The sequence below is a fragment of the Branchiostoma lanceolatum genome, chromosome 19 (assembly GCF_035083965.1).
Source record: "Branchiostoma lanceolatum isolate klBraLanc5 chromosome 19, klBraLanc5.hap2, whole genome shotgun sequence".
Lineage (NCBI taxonomy): Eukaryota > Metazoa > Chordata > Leptocardii > Amphioxiformes > Branchiostomatidae > Branchiostoma > Branchiostoma lanceolatum.
The window spans coordinates 838,895-854,806 of NC_089740.1; the positions used below are offsets into that span (position 1 = coordinate 838,895).

The 15,912-nt window shown below is 40.1% G+C and overlaps 1 protein-coding gene across 2 annotated transcripts in view; it reads left to right on the plus strand.

Moving 5' to 3' along the window:
• LOC136425711 (kinesin-like protein KIF23) overlaps positions 1–15,912 on the plus strand; it is a 79,494-nt gene that overhangs the window by 53,205 nt on the left and 10,377 nt on the right. For both annotated transcript variants that reach the window (XM_066414644.1, XM_066414645.1), the window contains 10 exons: positions 1,664–1,728; positions 2,860–2,962; positions 7,789–7,847; positions 8,362–8,448; positions 10,081–10,143; positions 12,832–12,942; positions 13,235–13,327; positions 13,749–13,787; positions 14,010–14,103; positions 14,335–14,474. In XM_066414644.1, coding sequence (XP_066270741.1) covers positions 1,664–1,728; positions 2,860–2,962; positions 7,789–7,847; positions 8,362–8,448; positions 10,081–10,143; positions 12,832–12,942; positions 13,235–13,327; positions 13,749–13,787; positions 14,010–14,103; positions 14,335–14,474 — 854 coding nt within the window. The remainder of the gene's footprint in view (positions 1–1,663; positions 1,729–2,859; positions 2,963–7,788; positions 7,848–8,361; positions 8,449–10,080; positions 10,144–12,831; positions 12,943–13,234; positions 13,328–13,748; positions 13,788–14,009; positions 14,104–14,334; positions 14,475–15,912) is intronic.

The window sequence follows — 15,912 nt, forward strand, 5'->3', positions numbered from 1 at the left end:
ACAAGGGATCTGCGCATGTCTGCATACTTTGTATACATGTAGTGAGCATTCTAAAATAAAATGTATTTCATCTTCTATACAATCATAAGAGTTAGGTTGTGAGTAAAAATGTTGAAGAAAGTTGTCTTTTAGATTGAATGGACAATGTGTTTTGATCTTTGTTAAGTAAAGGGTAGGCAAAGCCTGACTCCTCCAAGATTTAACTAATATTTGAAAGCCAGCATAGTATCTTTCTCCTATGTTACTAAGGTCCTGCTGTACTAAAAATGCTTCATGCTGTAAGCTATCTTTCGGCATTTCATTTTACCTCCTAAGTCACTGTGTATGCTATTCAACTGTATCAGGTTCTTCCAAAGATTGAATATTGTGATACTGTTTGGGCCAACTGTGGGAAAACTCTCTCTGACAATGTCCAGAAACTTCAAAACCGAGCAGCACGGCTTGTCCTCGGTCTGTCACGTACAGCACATGTGGATAATGTACAGTTGTCTGTATTAGGTTGGAGTCCCCTCGCATCTCGCCGGCAAATGCACCTCCTGCAAACTTTTTAAATCTATTCACCAACAAGTGCCAGAATACCTACAGATATTTGTCAGAACATCTCACACTTATGCAAGAAGACATAATTCAAACTTATCTTTGCAACTCCCGAAAGTCAGCCTAGAATCTGGTAGGAGAAAATTTGCGTTCAAGGGTGCATTTGCCTGGAATGAGTTGCCGGCCACAGTAAGAGCGGCTATGTCGGGCCAAACTTTTAAAAAGCAAGTAAGACAGTACTGCTGACCTCTGACCTCCAGACCCGGCCTGCTATATCGACTATGATTTAAGGATTATGATTTGGATTCGACGCTCGGTTATGTATATATTCTCTTTTTGGTTACTTTCTGTTCATTATTCTATGTTATTTCCTTGTTATGTTATTTAGTCTGTTTATGTTATTCTGTGCAGGGCACGCCTGAAAAGCAGTGCGTTTAGTACTGAGTGCCTCCACCCTGGATAAAGAAAACAGAAATAAATAAATAGATAAATAAATTTCTCTAACCAATCTTTTATAGTATGAATAGGTTCTAGAATATACTTCAATCCAGAGGGGGTAACTACCGAGCTCACCTCTTGTGGCAAGGTTGCTGGCATTTTTTCTTATGCCCAGGATTGCCTCACAGAATTTGAGATGTACTTGTTCAATTGGGGAATTATCGTTTAGCCCAATCTTGCCCCATACCTCCACACCATAAGTTGATATTGGAACTGCGCATGTATCAAATAGTTTACTGTACACTGATATACATGTAGGGGGATTGCTGTCTCCAAGAGTTGATTTGATACTGAAGAGGGCTCGTAAAGCCGTCTTTTGCAGGGTTTTCATTGCTGTACTGAAAATACAAGCCGTTGTAAACATCACTCCTAGATAACTATAAGACGATACAATATCTATGTTTTGGTGGAACAATTGGAGTTTTAAGTTTGAGAGCAAGTGTCCTTTTTTTATTAGATATCATTATTTTTGTTTTGTTTAGATTTATAGATAGCTTCCATTTTTTTTACAGTAAAGGCTTAGAATGTTAATTGCTTTTTGAAGACTATGTTGGCTTGTTGATAACAGGACAAGGTCGATAAGAGCTGCACAACTTCAACATAATATTCAACCCTTCCATCTGCACAGATGCTAATTTTCTGCTGCCGGGTAGACCAGGTTACAGTCTGGGACCTCCATGGCCTTGCTTAGAGGTAAGAGTTGCAACAGTGCATTGTTTTCATGTTGATGACAAAAGAATAACAAGGTGACATATTTGTTAAAATAACAATCTCATAAACCTTTGTTGTTCCAGTATGCCCCCCACAACCAAAAAAATTTGATACAACTTAAAGGCTGCTTATTTGCATGATCGTTTTCCTGGCAAATTTTGTTCAATTATCCAGGTTTCTTGATAGGCTGGAGGAGCCCAGACAAGCGGTACAACTTCAGGTTCAGGAAAGACATGGATATTGCAGGAACACATGGACGCACCCAAATAATTGTTAATGTTGCATCTATTTGTGGTTCAAACAAATACATGTATATGTACCTCTGATCTATTTACACTGTGGTCCCGTGTTCAAGGAGGTGCCTTGAGCACATTATAATGGTGGGGCTTATTCAGGGGTGCCAGAGAATTTGCACAAATTTTATGAGATTCATATGAATTTTATGAAAAATGCACAAATTACATGTACTATGTGTATACGCACAAATCTTATGAAAAACGTACAAATCTTATGAAAAACGCACAAATCTTATGGAAACACAGTCTTTTTATGCAAACCGGCGTTGGGCAGTATGTTTCTTAGTGTTTCTACCCACGATATTTGATTTTTAAGTATTGAACCGGCGCACACCGTCCTGAGGGCGTATTAAATTGCCTGAGTGTGAGCTATTATATTGCTTCATTTCGTCTTCTCTGTCGCCTTATCCTACAACGCCATTTTGAAAATCCAGCTTTGTCACGTTGTTCAAGGAGCAGTTGGCAAGTTTGGATAAAAAGACTGCGTGTCACATAAGATTCTTTCAAATTCGCATATTTAGCGATTCGTGCGTTTTTCATCAAATTTGTAGGTTTGAGCAGTGATTTGTGTGTTTTCCATAAATTTCGTACGAATCTTATAAAATTTGTGGGAATGCTTTGGCACCCCTGTTATTCCTCTCTGTGAAAATACATGTATACCCTGCTACAGAAACAGCAAGGAAACTTGCTGCCCTATGTGACCCTAGCCACCACAAGGTTAACATCAACTGTATTTGTATGGTAAGGAATAAGTTTGTACAGTAAGGGTAAGGAATTAGTCTCCTCAACCTTGTATTTTTGTTCTGTCCTGTTTCAGCTCACTGCAGCATCTGACAGCGTGACCCTGCAGAACCTCATACAGTTCCTGGTGGACAGAGAAGCCTGCAGAAGGACACTATGTGAGGATCTCTGCAGAAAACGTAAGCTTTGGGTGCTTTTGCCAAGGTCTTGAAGAATACTGTCGTGAATGGTCCCTGTCTTGAGATGAGTTGAAATGGTGACATTATCTTGAAGACATTGAATTCCTTTTAAATGGATTTTACAGTATGACAAGTTAACCTAATAGATGCTCACACGTTTATCCTGATGTAGACTGTTTCTTAAAAAGTAAAAGACCCCACTTAAACTATATACATTGTAAATACATTAAATAGATATGTAAATAAATTAATAATGTGAATAAACATTTATAAAATAAACTATAGGATTCAGTATGCTATTGGTACCCATACAGTTCACATCAGTGGAGGTCTGGCTGACAGTTTACCAAGTACAAATTGCTCTTCAAGTATTAGTCATGTTTGAAATCTAGAGACATGTTTGAAACAGATAAGAAATTGAGATATACAGCTACACATAAAGAAGTTAACTTAAAGGACAGCTAGCCCAGAAATAAAGTAATGACAACACTGGCTTGCGATTTAGTTTGAGACACTACCAAGACACAGGCAAACCTCTACGGGTTGGATAAGTTAATGTTACACACGAACAGCACAGCGAACTCTTCGTTCAAAGCCTCACAATAAGAGTTGTGAATATAACTGGAACTGTACGAAAGCAAGAAGACTACACCAATTAGGAGCTACAAGTGTAACAAGCTTGGCCACATTGCCAGACTGTGTAGGGAAGAACCCAGCTGCATCAGGTGCAATGGTGCCAAGGAGCATCCTAACCCCTGTAAACTGAAGTGCATCAACTGTGGAGGTACTCTGCCAACGACCCAAGGTGAAATCAGACAGAGACTAGAAGAAAGTCATCTCAGACAACTCCATTAGTGCAAGGAATAAGGAAAACTACCATCATCCTAGTCATTGTTCCCGCCAGCCCCATGAGTGCGTCCATCAAAATGTAATGTGGGGTGGGCGAGCGCCAAAGGCGGTCACAATGTAGGGGGGTATGCTCCCCCAGGGAAATTTAAGATTTTCAAGCCTTCAGAAACGCAATCTCCTGCATTTTGAAAGGCAAATCATGCGGTTGAGATTGGTTGTCAGTGGTCGGCCTTTTACCACCGCCATTCGGTGGCACTACTAACAAGAAAGCCCCAAAAATGTCTTAATTAGTTTCAAAACGCAAGAAATCGGCAGATTATGTTGCCCCACCTTGAAGTTTACTTGTCACACGCTGTTTTCTCCAGTTTTGGGGTACGTGACTACAGACCAACTTTGAGATTGGACATGGAAAATATTATCAAAGTCTTTGATATAACTGACTATCAGTTTTGTTCCCATTCAGTTTTCATTTCATTGTCATTTGCACGTTCTCGACCGGTTCATTTTTATGTCACGAACACTGGGAGTTACTAACATTGAAAGGTACATGTACTAAGTAAACATTAACTTACAAGTAATATTTACAAGTACATGTAGACTGTATTTTATTATAAAGTACGAAAATAGTTGATTATCGGATGATATGTGTAGATCCATTTGTGGGTCAAAGAAGCAGGGCTGGTAATATAAATTACCGTCACAAGAGTCCACATGACATCAAGGCTGGTTCAAAGTAGGGTCGAAAATTAATAATCCGCTGGTGGCAAAATCGACAGTCCTATAGCCAGCTATAAAAGAAAGTTGTGACTCTACAGAAAAGCCGTGTGCTTTGGCTCCCAGTGATAAGTCTCCATGCTGTCTTCACCCTATACGTACTTTTCTTCTTTCTTACATGTACGTAATACTATGCCCATACTTCTGTAGTTGTTTTGCGTGCCAAAGATCAGGTCTTTGCGTCAATTTAACAAGAGCAAATTGAACGAAATCATGACACATTTTTTGACAGATGGCTGTACTCGGTGTGCTCACCTCACCGATATCCAAACATAAAACGTAAAAGATCACGATCACGTTGTGCGATGATAGACACGATGAATTGTATTGATTTTTGGAACATCAACTTTTCATGTATCGATGTGTTTGCGTTGGGCTTTGTTACATTGTGATGCTGTCATCCTTCAGGCGTTCCATTGTAAACCGCTTGTAAAATTATTAGAGCGGTGAATATCCGTATTGCTGTTATTTTAAAAGCACAATGATGGGTAACAGCACGATATTTGATTTAAGGCACTATTTGTTCGAGTGAATCTTCTATTCCCCGTGGCCGTGGCACTTTTGAAGATCTTAGGAATCACGGGGGCGTGTCACCCAGCAATTTCATGGGTGTGAATTTGATGTTTTTGAGGCATGCAGCGCTCCGCCCCTGGACTGCTAACAATGCCTAACAGAGAACCCTGGGAGTACATCGTAGGCTTCTTTCTTACTACTTCTTACAAAAAGAGCTGCCGTCTAAAGATTCTAGTCCCGCGGTTGACAGAAATTAGCCTCCCTTCTAAATAGCCCAGCTGAGTGCGTCTTTTCAAAAAAAAAGTGTGTCCCGGGACGCAAGGACACATGCCTAGCGGATCCTAGTACATGTAGTACTAGCAAGTCTACTAGTACTTCCCTTCACATGTGACCACATACTGGAACCTGTATCACCAACAAGTTAACCTGCCCACATACATTACCGCATATTTGTAGCAGTCAATATGAACATCACCCAGGTGAACATGATCCGCTCCATCAACACGTCTGCCACACTTGTCGAACACATGTGCACAAAACTGAATATTGACATACAGTTGTACATGCCTGTCGGAGGTCTAAAATAAAACGGACAAACCACAGTGCCTGAAGACTTGGAATCGGACCTTCAGGAGTAGAACCACAAAATGAGGAGGAGGGGTAGCCATTGCTACCAAAGAGCACATTAAAGTATTGGAGATAAAGCTGACCAACACAACACATGCGGACATTGCTGCTGTGGATATCTACTCAGACACCACTACATGTACATGTAAGGCCTAGGAAAAAAAAAGTTGTGTTTCCGATTACCCGACTGACCCTAGCAAAAAACCCTGACCCTAGCCTTTTTTTTTGGTATCGGTCGCTGGGAAAAATAATTTCTGAAGCTGAGTGATGAAAAACAGTGTGCGAAATACCTGCTTGCGCAGTTGTGCAGCGCAACAATGTTTTGATTGGTGCAAGTTATTTCTAAACCCAGGTTACGTAGTGCACTACCTAAATTTCGGGCCTGAGAACTTGATTTGCGGTAATTATTTGGACCAAGAAATCTCTACTCTTCTACTACCCTACGTCGTGCACGCGCACACACACTCTCACTTTCGTAAATTTTCGATGAAAACACAGACATCGACCCCCAACCGAACAAGTTCATAAAGTTACCGACACTTTTTCATTTGTTTACATCCATAGTCAACTTCTTTTATTCTCCCTGAAACGCAAAAATCTGTCCGAAAAGAGAGCGCGGCACCCGGTCGAAAGACGATATTTTGAATTGCAGCCGCCACGTTTGATTCATGAACTAACGCTAAATATCGCGAGAATGCGTGAGAGTAATATCTCAAGGGACACAGGGATTAAGTTGGAGGACTTGGGAGCAGCCTTGTCAGACAGACTGATGTGGGCCTCGGTTGTACAAGGGCTCGCCCCGTCCTCTGCTGCTGAGGTCGATGGGTGATGATGATGATGATGAATAACGCAAACCTGCAGTACCAGCAACTACAGGTAGAGAGCATTGTTTGAGTTGCTGTGTATTTCTATGGGGCGAAGTGTTGCTAGCGCTTTTTTTTTTGTTGGCAACATTGAAAATTGCATAAGTGGTGAATGAGTCCCTTTACTAAGCTGGGATTTTAAAAAAGTCTTAACTTTGGAACAATCATTATAGAATAAACAAAAAAGTTGTTAAAATGTTGTGATAGTGAGAACGCAACTGGATAATGACATAGATTATTGTATTTAGTGATTATTATACATGTTTATTCTTCATATTTCACCTGTCACTTTTCCAATTGTAATTTTATTCCGGGGCAGCTTTTATTAAATTTTGTTCCCCAGCATGGTGGACAAGGAACCATAGCCACGATGCAAGACTACCCTCTTTCGTCATGGGCAGCATAACTGGAACATTTGCTGCAAAGACAAACACCATGGGGAAAAGACAAGGCACAAGAGGAAATCCTGGATACACCCGACTACAATCTGAACATGAGAGCGACCACATGCAGAAAATAGCCTCTAAATGAAGAAAAAAGACAGGACACTCGGAAGAAGCCACGCAAGTCAATATCAACCAGCTACAAAGTAGTGAGCAGCCACACCAGACTCAATGCCTACCAAGACTGGAAGGACCCAGAGGTCTCACCAAACTGTCCAAACTGCGGTGCTCTGGAGACCATCAGACACTGCCTGTACCACTGCCCTCAGTACGAAAAGGAAAGACCACACATGCTGCTAGAAGAAGAGAGCATATACAATGTACAAGGCATACAACATTGCAGAGGAAAGCAGAGACATGGATATTATCACTCTAGCCAGGATGAGAGAAGACCTTTCTGAGGCAATCAACAAGCAGATGTACTTAGCCACAAGTCACCAAGAGTTAAATACCTAAAGAGACAATTGAAATGCAACTGAACCAAGTGAAACCCAGCACCAAGAGACACTGTCTAGCGATATAATAGACGTTAAAGCAAGGACAACAATAACAACGTCTTTAAGTACAGATTACTAGTACTGAGCATGGCTCAGACTACATGTACTTTATACATAGATGTCTGAGTGTTGACAATGGCTGTGACTATTAAGTATTATAAACTTCCTGATTCCTCCTTGCCTTAGGTCTACTGTACTACTACATTGGTTGTGGTTTTACATCAGATATGAAGTTGATTGTTTTTGGTTTCCTAACACAGATGGGGTTATGCGGACACAGCTGCTTGACTTGGAGAAAAACAACATATTTCTCCGACAGGTTGGTGTGCTCATACTATTGTGTGGGAAAAACTTATTTTGCTTTGATGAAAGCTCTCCAGTAATGTAATAAGTATTATAATAGGAAGGACAACATAAGTTGATGCAGACATTTATGCAAGGTTAAAAATGCATTCTTCTGCATACCTGCACTGGTGCAGGAACACTTTTTTCCACACCCAGTGTTATGGCTCAAAATGTAAATTGTTAGGATTATTATTTCAATTCTCTGTTTAGTACTCTACAAATGATTATCAGTCTAACGGAAGTCCACAATGTCATAGACCCGGTACCAGGACTGATGCAGATGAAGTAAAGGTACATGTACAGAAAATAATGTACATGTACCTGCGCAGCCCTAACTTTACCTTGTGGTATTTTGGCCCTGTGCAAGGGACATCAGAACTTTGTCCTTGTGTTATTGGCTCTATGTAGAGAATGCTACCATAGGGTCACCCCAGAGATTGCTTATTCAAGTTGTTGGAAAGTAGTTTTATTGAATCTAAAACCGACAGGAGATGGAGAGCCTTCAAGAACAGCTGACTGGGAAGGGGAAGGATCTAGAGAGAGCCAAGAAGAAGATAGAGAACTTGGAGTACAAGGTCAGCTTTTGGTTAATAGTATTCATGTACGTACATGTACTGTACTTAATATTTGTTAGCTTTGTTTGTTAGCCCACCATTATCAACAAATAAGATTGAAGGTGTTTTGTTGAAATATTTGGCAGCCCTTGCCACTACCAGAAATACATTCGGAGATGGAGTCCTTTGAACGAGTAGGCAGAGCTTTACATCACAAAATCGCATAGCGTCAATATGCTCCAAATGACTGGATATATTTCAAGAGGTAATATTAGTACAGTACAGTACAAGCCACTTAATTTCACCTCGGATTAACGCACATTCCATTTTGATTGCACCAAAATCCCAAACCGGTTCTCATTCACTGCATTGTTAGTGACTCCGCATATCTGCACGGCGCATTGTCACCAATGCCGAATAACTGCACCAAAGTTTTTCAAAAAACCTCGACAAGTTAACTAAAAAGTTGCACAAAAAATCGTCAAACGCGGTACAAATGAGCTGATACCTGCTGGTGTAAAGGCGCAATACCACCAATATGTTCAGGGTGTGAAATACTTTTTTGAGCCAGGTTGCCCTTGTTGCAACCTAGGGCAAAAGCTACTGGTAGGTTGCACATCCAAATTTCAGGTTGCTCCAGCAACATTCACCGATTTCTTCAAATTGAGCACGTACGTAGCGTATAATACTGCTAATATTTCAAAATATGAATTAGATAGTATTGTGTTCCCATTGACCTAGCAACATTGGGCACACCAGCAAAAATCTAGGCACACCACTATTAAAAAGGCGGGAGCACAAGCAACCCTTACGCCATACCAAGTAATACTCCTATTAATCAACATCCTGGAATATAATTTCGAAAATATTCATGGAAAATTATAGTCAGTAGTAAGCAAAACAGCTCAGTAGTAAGCACAAAAGCAGTATAGTATATCAAACAACTTTTTAAAAAGATTGAAGAAAAGATTCAGTTATAATAATAGTAGAATTTCTAATGTAACGACAACAATAAAGGAAATTACCTAAGTTTGCCCCTATAGATAAACTATAACCAAAAAAAACCTCCTTGCTATGACTGAACATGGTGTTGGAATCATTACCGGTATCAACCTATTATGAAGCTGCAGTGTGACTACAGGTCGCTAGAAGGCGGTAGTGTCACCCCCTCATTTACATGCAACCTCATTTGCATGTTCCATATATGGTGAATCTGATGGCGGCCATCTTGTTTAGCCGAGGGCAGTGTCTTTTCGTCTTTTTCAGCTCAAATTCTACGATCTATGAAGGGTTTTGGACGGTTCAAAACGAAAAAGCGTTGATTTTTTCGTTTCAATTGAAGAACTACCGAATTTTATGAGAGTGACACTGTTTTTGTGAGCTTCCAGGGCTCGGATTGGCTCAAAATATAAGGTTGCGCACTGCGCTACCTGGTTTTGGAATTAACTTGTGCCAACCATAATATTGTTGAGAACTAGCTTAAACCTGTACCTTGGAAAATCTCTGCAGTACAAACTGCAGGTTACATAGATTTCAAAGAATGAATTTACGATGTAGTCCTGACAGAGATACAGTTAAATGTACTTGTATTTGTAATGTTAAATCATGTGAATTGTGCACACAGTAACTAACAGTTCCTGCTGTGTCTTACAGAATGAAGTGTTACGCAGAACTGCCCAGCTGTATGATGAAGAGAAGAAGGAGATGGAGAATGAGGTATGTTGCTAGATTTCAAATTCAATTTGGTATTCAGTACTAGACAGGAGATGGTAGTGCTGTACACCTGCCATTGCAGCAGGGAGGCTAATTATAAGGCAAAATGTAAGACATGTTATTGGAGAAGCTGCCTGATGTGTTTATTTATTCATTATGTGTCTCCAACAAAGTGGAAGGTATCATGGCAGAAAGGTGTTCCTTGGCAAAAGGTCACCTTTTCAAGGCCGCCATACCGAGTTGATTTTTAAAGTGGTTATTTCAACTTATAAGGATTGATTAATTACAGCCAGGTATAGCATATTATATCGCTAACAACCATTGGGCAATCTGGGGCGCTCTTAAGAAATCTTGAATGAGCTTAGAAATTACCTTAAGTTTGCAATGTGTTTCTGGATACTTGTTTGTCAACTTATAGCTTTAGTAACTGTATTTCCACTTGCTTTGGATAAAAAATGAACTTTTGTCTTTGTCAATCATCCCATTGAAACCCATCAGAAAAAAGGCCCTTACACTAAGATACAGTAATTGGGTGCTCATAGGAAATCTAGGTCCAACGTTGAACATAATGTTTGTAGCGTCTGTGTGAATAGTTCTTCACATCAATTTCCACCCTCTGCAACTTAATTTTTTATTGTGTTTGCCCAAAAATTGACCTGCAACTTCTGAAATCAGCAGTTATCCCAAAGGAACCAATACTTATCTAAGGGATGATTCCCATCATGTATCACACTCCATAGATCTGCATGAAGGGGCTCTACTGACTAGACCCCTTTCCAAACTACGGGGCCATTTTTAATCTAGCGCGTGCTTGTAGTTTCCCCAATAATGTTAGCTCAAGTCGAGAAAAAAATCCCACAAAAAATGTAGTACTACACATTTCAGCCTGGGATCCTTGTAGCTACGTAGATAGAAATATAAAGAATTTTAGCAGTTGTGACCGTAATTTTGAAGATGCCAACTTCCCCTGGTAGAGGCTAGGAAACTACAAGCACGCGGTGTAAACATATACGATGCGTGGCGCCCATTCAACAGCCCATCAGGAACTGTGGAAAATGATCAGAAATTCACAATTTTACTGGCTGATATCGAGCGCAAGTGTCCACAACAATATTATCTACTTGTGCCATGTATATATATCAACGGATTTCACCGAGGAGGAGAACATCTCGCCACCGAGGATGACTCAACGCTGCTTTCTATTGGGGACTCCATTGTTTAGCCTTTGCCAGGCCCGTCGTCTTACACTGCTTGTTAACTTTTCCCGCGCTCAAACCAGGTGCGCTCCCGCTAGATTCAAAATGGCGCCGGAGTTTGGAAAGGGGTCTATTACTGGATTATAAATGGTTCATTTATTTGTTTATTTGTGAATAATTTTTACACTTTTTGTGATTTTTTTATTCATAAAGATGTGTGTCTTTTACAAAATAGCACCCACTTCTGGGATTGTCTGTGCCTTTAAGTTCCATCAAGTTTGACAAATGCACATCAATTTCTTGAGAAAAACATCTGTGGTCATCACAAATACAGTGTTTCTTTGAGCAAAAGCAATGTTCTAGCCAGCGCCCGTCTTATCATCATTTGACAGAATTTTGTTGCTCGTGACGGACAAAAATTTTGCCCAACCCGTAATTTCTGACGGACAAAAATTGGTGTGTAAAGATATAGAAAGAAGTTTTCAACTGATTTTAGGAAAATGGCGGTGCTGATTTTGATCATTACTAACGCCCGCCGGCGGCCGGACAGACAACCCAAGTCAGATAAACAAAGGCGCTGTTGTTCCCAGTGGGTGCGAAATCAACAGCGAGCTCGCCCTAGTACATGACAGTGATAAGGCGGTGGAGAAAGGCGGGGCGATACGTGCAAACTTGAAAGTCGGCCAGTGTGATATAATGGCACTAGAAAGTGGCTGGTATACGTTTGCACGCTGTTTGAATTCGTCTTTACTTCATTTTGTTTAGTTGTGAGCTGGGATCAAGTTGAAAATCAACTGAACTGATGTATCAGAATTCAGAAGGCTGAATTCTGTTTTCATTGGTTGTTCCTCTCATTGGAGACAGTAGGAAATTTAGGAATGTTTAAACTTTGTTATGAGTCAGAATGTATCTAAGTAAGATGCATACGAGACCGGTGTTGATAATGTTTTATTTTTGATGACTTGTTGGCGCCGTTATTCTGTGTATGTGCTTGTGTGTATCTCTCGTAGGGCGTAGATTCATGATAAAGTTTTGTTGTGCAAAACTGTTTCATTTCTGTGCCCATTTCGTATACAATATATTAGAAGTGAGGTTTGTGTGTTACATTCGAACTTGACTCCATGATGGCCCACGCCTTCCCCCAAAATACACCATTGTATAATTTTTCACCTAAAGAGTTGTCATCAAACTAAGCTTAATCTTCCAGCAAAATTTGTCCCTCAAAATGCAGAAAATATCATTTCAGAGGGTTAAGATTTCAAAATTTCCCAGGGCGGCATGCCCCCAGACCCCACTAGGACCGTTGTACCTTCCGTGCTTGACAGGATGTTACGCACAGCAAAATTGAGATGACGGGTAAAAATTTCTGGCTTGCTTGAACACTGATGAAAGAAAATAGCAATGCCTGATTAAGGAAATTTTTTTCTGCTCTGCAGACATTGTTATTGGCCATATTGCAGACAGTCAACATAATGATTATTTTTGTTTTGGACAGCTGAAAAGTAAAGATCATCAGATCTCCAGCCGCACAGCAGAATCACGTCGTCTTCGTCAGACCATGAAGGCTATTGAACAAACTAAGGATGCCAAGTGGGAGAAGGAATGTGTAAGTGCAAAAATACATGTAGTTATCAGGTCTCCTTGTCCTAGGCTGTCTCACAGCAGCGGTGTTAGTAGCTAGTGGATAAGAATTCTTTCAACATGTCAAGTGCAATCTGTAATATGGTAATGATTGGGCAGTCTGCCTTTCTGATGACAAAACTGATGGTTTAGTTAGTCGTCTGTATCAACATTGCAAATTTAAAGACTAAAAAAAGTTATATTAACCTACATGTAGCATACGATGATGTGATGTACCGTAACATTTGCTGTAAATGTCCTGAAATGTTCCTGTCCAGGATCGCAGGATGAAGCAGCAGCGCCTGGAGCTGCAGAACAAAATGTGGGTGAAGGAAGAGAAGCTGCGTCAGCTGAAGGAGATCGTGTCTAAGGTGGTTGTTCAAAAATTGTTTGCAGCAACAATATGTTATTTGTTTAGGTCTGGAATACAGCTATATATATATATATCTGTTAACCTGACTTTCTAATGAGGTTGTAGTTTTACCATTATTAGTTTCTGCTGTTCTTTGTGCTTGTAAACCGGTCATGTAATCAAACTCAAAGATACATGTAGCTTCTTATAGATTTCTCTGTTATTTCAAACTGCAAATTGCAATCATGATAGATATACAATAAGCTACCTTTGTTGAAGTTAACACTGTTGAGGTTAACACCTCACACAATTGTAGAAAAGTGTTTTGACTCATATGCCTAGATTTCTTGCATCAAGTTATTGGAAACAACCATTGCCATTTAGACTGGTCACTGATAAACACACTGAAAGCAATGCTTTCCCTTTACATTTTTCCACAGGATGGAAAAAGACGAGCAAAATCCCCACCTCCAAAGCCAGTAAGTAATTCAAAAGCACTTCCTGTAGAACATGTTCCTCTAGTCAGATCTTCCTCTATATAGAAAATTAAGATAGATTATTGTGGTCATTCTGTCTTATTGTGATGATTACAGTAATGATCAGATGATATTTATCTACTAACATGAAGTTTGTTCATAGTTTGCTGCCATACATGTATGTGCTTTTAGGCAAGTCTAAAACTTATCTCTCATTTCCTGCAGACTGCACCACCAGTGCGTTTGAACCATCGACGATCCCGATCCGCATCTGGTGATCGCTGGTTGGACCACAAACCTGTCTGTAACCTTGACACAGGTATAAAGGTCACTTAACAGATATTGGGGCAGACAGGAGTTTCAAATATACCAAAATGTTGGAAACTTTGATAAACCACATTGCATCTCAAAGACTTAGAATGTTTCAAGTATTGCAACAGTTGTTTAATTGTTGATGTATGTCAGAGGGCTGCTTAAGACTCTGGTGGGTTGTAGTAGAGTTCTTGGTTAATAATCTGAACAACACAACAGGTTATTGTTGTACCTGTAGAGACAGTGCTGCAGCCACAGCTGAAGAAGAAGATGACTGTGTCCGTCCCAGATGTCAAAAACATCAAAAAGACAGACAAGTATCTCCTGACTCATCAGGAGGAAGACTCACAGGGAGAAATTGAGACTAAACTGATCAAGGTAAGTGTGAATGATTCATGCTGTCTGTACCTGTACATATAACATCCACTACCACAGTGTTCTCGCCAGCCTGAAATTTTTACCCGTAAGGCGTTATTTCAATTTTGTTTGAAGGAAGGACATATTGACCCCTAGGGAGGTCCGGGGGGTGCTCCCCCTGAAAATTTTGAAATCTTGACCCTCGGTAATGCTATTTCCTGCATTAAAGTGCAGGGCTCCAGACTAACTTTTAGACATACAATGTAGGAGCACTGTGCTCCTAACTCAAAAAGTTAGGAGCACCAGCAAAAATCTAGGAGCACCACTACAAAAAGTTGGAAGAACAAGCAAAAGTCTTGGCCATACCAAGTAATAATCCTATTAATAGTATTTATCAATGTTAACAACTGGGAAAGTATTTGAATAGATCATAAAAGATAAAAGCCTACATTTGGCAATTCAATTCATTCAATACCTTCCTACATGCTAAATGATACTAGTATGAAGGATTTTTAGAAAAATTGGGCATAGGTTACCCGGCTGGCCCCTATCCGGGGGCCACGGTGCCTCAAGTTCAACAAGTGAAAAAATACACAATGGTATTTTCAACTTGGAACAAGGCAAGTGATAATTCACATGACCATTTGCGATGACATATGACATAAGCTTGAGTGATATATTGGGATTTTCAAAAAAATTGGGCATAGGTTCCCCAGCTGGCCCCTTATCCGGGGGCCATGGTGCCTCAAGTTCAACAAGTTGAAAAATACACAATGGTATTTTTTACTTGGAACAAGGCAAGTAATGATTCACATAACATTCAATGATAAAGAAATACATAACTCTAAAACTTATCTATTGGTTTCATGACCAAAACAAATAAAGTCAAATTCCATAATTTGAAACTTCACTGCTGGCATCAAGTTCAACATTTTACAGGCATTTTTAACCCCCACCCTCTGTCTACAAACAATCCAAAATACTTTAATATCCTTGAAATTTTTGCTCAATAGTATCAAAAATTATCTGTTTGTGCCGGCCCAGTCAAATTTCTTCGGTTCCTTTGAAACGCGCAGTTCAAATTTCGCGCGTCAGGACCGCGCGGCGCGGCCATCCAATGACAGGTTGACCGCATGGAGAAAGCTTTGTGATTCTTTCTAGACCGCAGCAAAATGCAAATAGCACCATAATGACGGGCAGATCATGAGCTTTGAAATGATACCGGTAACAACAAGAAAATTTAATATTTTTGGGGATAAAACTTCACTTGAATTGATTTTTGATCATAAAAATCATTGATTGAACAGGTGTAAAATGACTGCAGGAAACGGGCCTGTCATTCTGCTGCGGTCTTAAAACATCATGGCGGCCGTCCAGAAACGTACGGCCGCTAGCGCCAAGTTTCATCTGCAAATTTCCCGCGTTTGAAACATTTTACAAATCAAACAAATACATCACA